The sequence below is a fragment of the Carlito syrichta genome, unplaced genomic scaffold (genome assembly GCF_000164805.1).
Source record: "Carlito syrichta isolate Samal-C Ts95f unplaced genomic scaffold, Tarsius_syrichta-2.0.1 Scaffold308888, whole genome shotgun sequence".
In the NCBI taxonomy this organism is placed as follows: Eukaryota; Metazoa; Chordata; class Mammalia; order Primates; family Tarsiidae; genus Carlito; species Carlito syrichta.
The window spans coordinates 521,196-524,911 of NW_007252984.1; the positions used below are offsets into that span (position 1 = coordinate 521,196).

At 46.8% G+C, this 3,716-nt stretch overlaps 1 protein-coding gene and 1 pseudogene across 2 annotated transcripts in view; both read left to right on the forward strand.

The window, feature by feature from the left end:
- MAP3K13 (mitogen-activated protein kinase kinase kinase 13) overlaps positions 1-3,716 on the forward strand; it is a 23,323-nt gene that overhangs the window by 10,388 nt on the left and 9,219 nt on the right. Inside the window, exon 5 of the mRNA XM_021716731.1 lies at positions 2,355-3,141. Within this exon, the coding sequence (XP_021572406.1) occupies positions 2,355-3,141 (787 nt within the window). The remainder of the gene's footprint in view (positions 1-2,354; positions 3,142-3,716) is intronic.
- LOC103268745 lies at positions 158-718 on the forward strand (annotated as a pseudogene). The gene has a single exon (XR_002482436.1). The product of XR_002482436.1 is annotated as a pancreatic progenitor cell differentiation and proliferation factor pseudogene (transcript).

Consider the following 3,716-nt stretch of genomic DNA (forward strand, 5'->3'; position numbering starts at 1 on the left):
AAAAAAAAAAAAAAATACTAGATGCAGTGGTGTGCACCTATAGTCCTAGCTACTCAGGAGACTGAGGCAGGAGGATTGGTTAAGCACAGGAGGTCAAATCCAGCCTGGGCAACATAGCAAAGCCCTGTCTTTAAAAAAAATTCTAAATCGTGGTGCGCGTGCTCTCAGTGGTGGCACGGCCTCCGTCGGTCTCCTCTGCAGATGGGCCCCGTGGCCTAGCGTCCGCTCCTCGCCACCCGTAATCGCGCGCCGAGGCCCGCGGGGGGGCGTCGCCGAGGTTTCCACCAGCCCACAAGCAAGAGCATGGCAGCCATCCCCTCCAGCGGCTCGCTCATGGCTACTCACGACTACTGCCCGCGCCGCCTGGGTTCTACTTCCAGCAACAGCTCCTGCGGAAGTGCCGAGTGCCCCGCGGAAGCCATACCGCACCCCCCGGGTCTTCCCAAGGCTGACCCGGGTCACTGGTGGGCGAGCTCCTTTTTCGGGAAGTCCACTCTCCCATTCATGGCCACGGTGCTGGAGTCCACGGAGCACACGGAACCCCCCCAGGCCTCCAGCGGGATGACTACCCGTGGCTTGGCTCGGGAAGCGACAAGGAAAGAGCCTGGTGGCCAGTCCAGTAAAGCCAACGCTGGGCCCCCATCCTGAGCAACCACCACCAGCCCCAGGCCTTGAGGCGCTAGGCTGTCAGAGCCCTCCCTCCCCACCCCTCCCCTTTCCCCTCTCCTTTCTCCTCCCATCCCTCCGGGCAAACTAGGTGGCTGCAGCAGGCAGACAAGCAGTTGGGTTATTTTCTATCAACACAGCAAACACCAAAAGAAGTGAGAGCACTGCTTTTCACTGCCCAGCACATCGGAGCTTTCCTGATAATGTAACTGTCTCCCTGCACCAAGTGGAAAATAAACTCCAGGCAGCCAGGAAAAAAAAAAATTATAAATAAATAAAAACAAAAATTTTTTTAAATGTATATACATATATGTGTGTGTGTATAAACTTTATTTCTCAGCATAAGTTCTATCAAGATCAAGACATTTTTATAAGTAATGATACCAACCATTTAGTCCAACCCTAAAGAACTGAGAATCCTGGGGATTTAACCATGTCAATGCAGTCTTTTTTACATTGTTAACTGAAGAAAAATGGGTGCCCTTTACAGATTTTTTAAGATTAAGAAAAAAAAAAAAGAAGTCAGAGGAGCCAAATCAGGACTGTAAGGTGGATGCTTAATGATTTCTCATCAGACTTGTTGCAAAATTGCTCTTGTTTGATGAGAGTAATGAGCAGGAGCGTTGTTATGGTGGAAAAGGACCTTCTGATGAAGCTTTCCTGGGTATTTTTCAGCTAAAGCTTTGGTTAATATTCTCAAACACACTCTCATAATAAGCAAATGTTCTCTTCTTTGATTCAGAAAGTCAGCAAGCAAAATGTCTTAGCATCTCAAAACACTGTTGTCATGGCATTTGCCCTTGTCTGGTCTGCCTTTGCTTGGACTGGACCACTTCCACGTCTTGGTAGCCATTGCTTTGATTGTGCTTTGTCTTCTGCAGAATTGTGCTGGTAAAGCCATGTTTCATCTCCTGTTACAATTCTTCAAAGAAATGCTTCAGGATCTTGATCCCACTTGTTCAAAATTTCCATTGAGTGCTCTGCTCTTATCTACAGCAGGATCTGGGCATAACAGTTTTGGTTATCCATTAAGAGGAAAGTTTACTCATCTTTAATTTTTTAGTCAAAACTGTGTAAGCTGAAGCAACTGAGGTGTCTGTGGTATTGGTTATCGTTTTTGCTGCTAATTGTTGGTTCTCCCAGTTGGGGCACGAATAAGTTTAATTTTTTTTCTTCACATATGGATGGTGTGCCACTGTGGGCTTCATCTTCAACACTGTCTCACCCTTTCTTAGAGTGAGTTATCCATTTGCAAATTGCTGATTCTCTGCAGCATTATCCCTATAAACATTTTGTGAAGCATCAATGAATTTCAACATTCTTCCACTCAAATGTCACAATAATTTTGATGTTTGTTCTTGCTTCAGTTTTAGCAGAATGCACGTTGCTGCGCTAGGGACTCTTTTCAAATGGATGTCTCATCCTTCCTAATGCCTCAAACTAAATCCTGTTCAGACATGTATAACAAGTTCATACAGGTTTATTTTGGTGCAAAAAAAATCTGAAATCCATGCATAGTTTTTTCATAATTTGCATTTTCCATGAATCTTTCCAAGACTCCTCCTATGTTATCTTCATCAGATAAATCCCCATTTACATGACTGCTGATTCAAAGGGTGTATGTATTTTAAGGCTTCTGATACATTTTCCCAAACTCAAATGTGTTTTCATGTGTTCTTTTCTCCTAGGCCAGATCTGTTGAGGTCTGAAGGTATCCCCAGTATGGAAGTGGCTCCCACTGCATCCCCTCTGTCTGGAAGTCCCAAAATGTCCACCTCAAGTAGCAAGGGCCGCTATCGCAGCAAACCACGCCACCGCCGAGGGAATAGCAGAGGCAGCCATAGTGACTTTGCAGCAATCTTGAAAAACCAGCCAGCCCAGGAAAATGCACCCCAACCCACTTACCTACACCAAGCTCAGTCCCAATACCCTTCTCTCCATCACCATAACTCTTTGCAGCAGCAATACCAGCAACCCCCTCCTGCCATGTCTCAGAGTCACCATCCCAGACTCAATGTGCACGGACAGGACATTGCAACCTGCGCCAACAACCTGAGGTATTTTGGCCCAGCAGCTGCCCTACGGAGCCCACTCAGCAACCACGCTCACAGGCAGATGCCCGGCTCGAGCCCTGACCTCATCTCCACAGCCATGGCAGCAGATTGCTGGAGAAATTCTGAGCCTGAGAAGAGCGAGGCTGGCCCCTGGGGCTGTTGCCAGGCTGACCCTTCTGACCCCTGCCTCCAATGCAGGCCAGAACAGTGTGAGTCCTTAGACATACCCTCTACTGAGCCAGTGGGGAGGAGTTCCGACCTCTCCAAGTCACCAGCACACAATCCCCTCTTGGAAAATGCCCAGATTTCTGGAACAGTGGAAGAAAATGAATTCAACGGCTGTAGGTCTGTGTCATCCCTTGGCGCCCCTCATCACGTCACCCCTCCAGTGCTACCTCGAAAAACAAGACCCCTTCAGAAGGTAAAGAAAGGGCAATGACAAGAGTAGTCTGTGCAGCTGCCTTAAGGGATGTCAGAGCCTCTCATGTTGTACATATTATAAAGTGTATGTAAAAAGGATGAGATAACAAAAACATAAATAGAAATTTCTTTTACTTTAAATACATTCTTTCCACACTGCTTAAGTGATGGACTAGGGAAAGCACTTTAGGAACTGCTGAACCAGGGACTGATTCAAATGTATGTAACTTTATGAATAAATAACTATAGTGTTTATTGGGGAATCAAAATAGTTTGGAAACCACTCCCCTAGAATCCTAGTCTGAGGGGTGTTGCAGGAAGTAAGGATCCTATTATAAAATCAGTTTGAGAAAAATGGTATTTTCTAGCCCTTCTTAGAGATTCCTAGTGCACATTAACAAATCACAAGCCGGGCTCGGTGGCTCAGCCTGTAATCCCGCGCCTTGGGAGGCTGAAGTGAATGGATTGCCTGCGCCCGCAGGTTCAAGACCTGCCTGGGCAACTTGGTGAGCCCTCATCTCTACAATAAATCAAAAAATTAGCTAGGCGTGGTAGCGTGCGCCTGTAGTTCCAGCT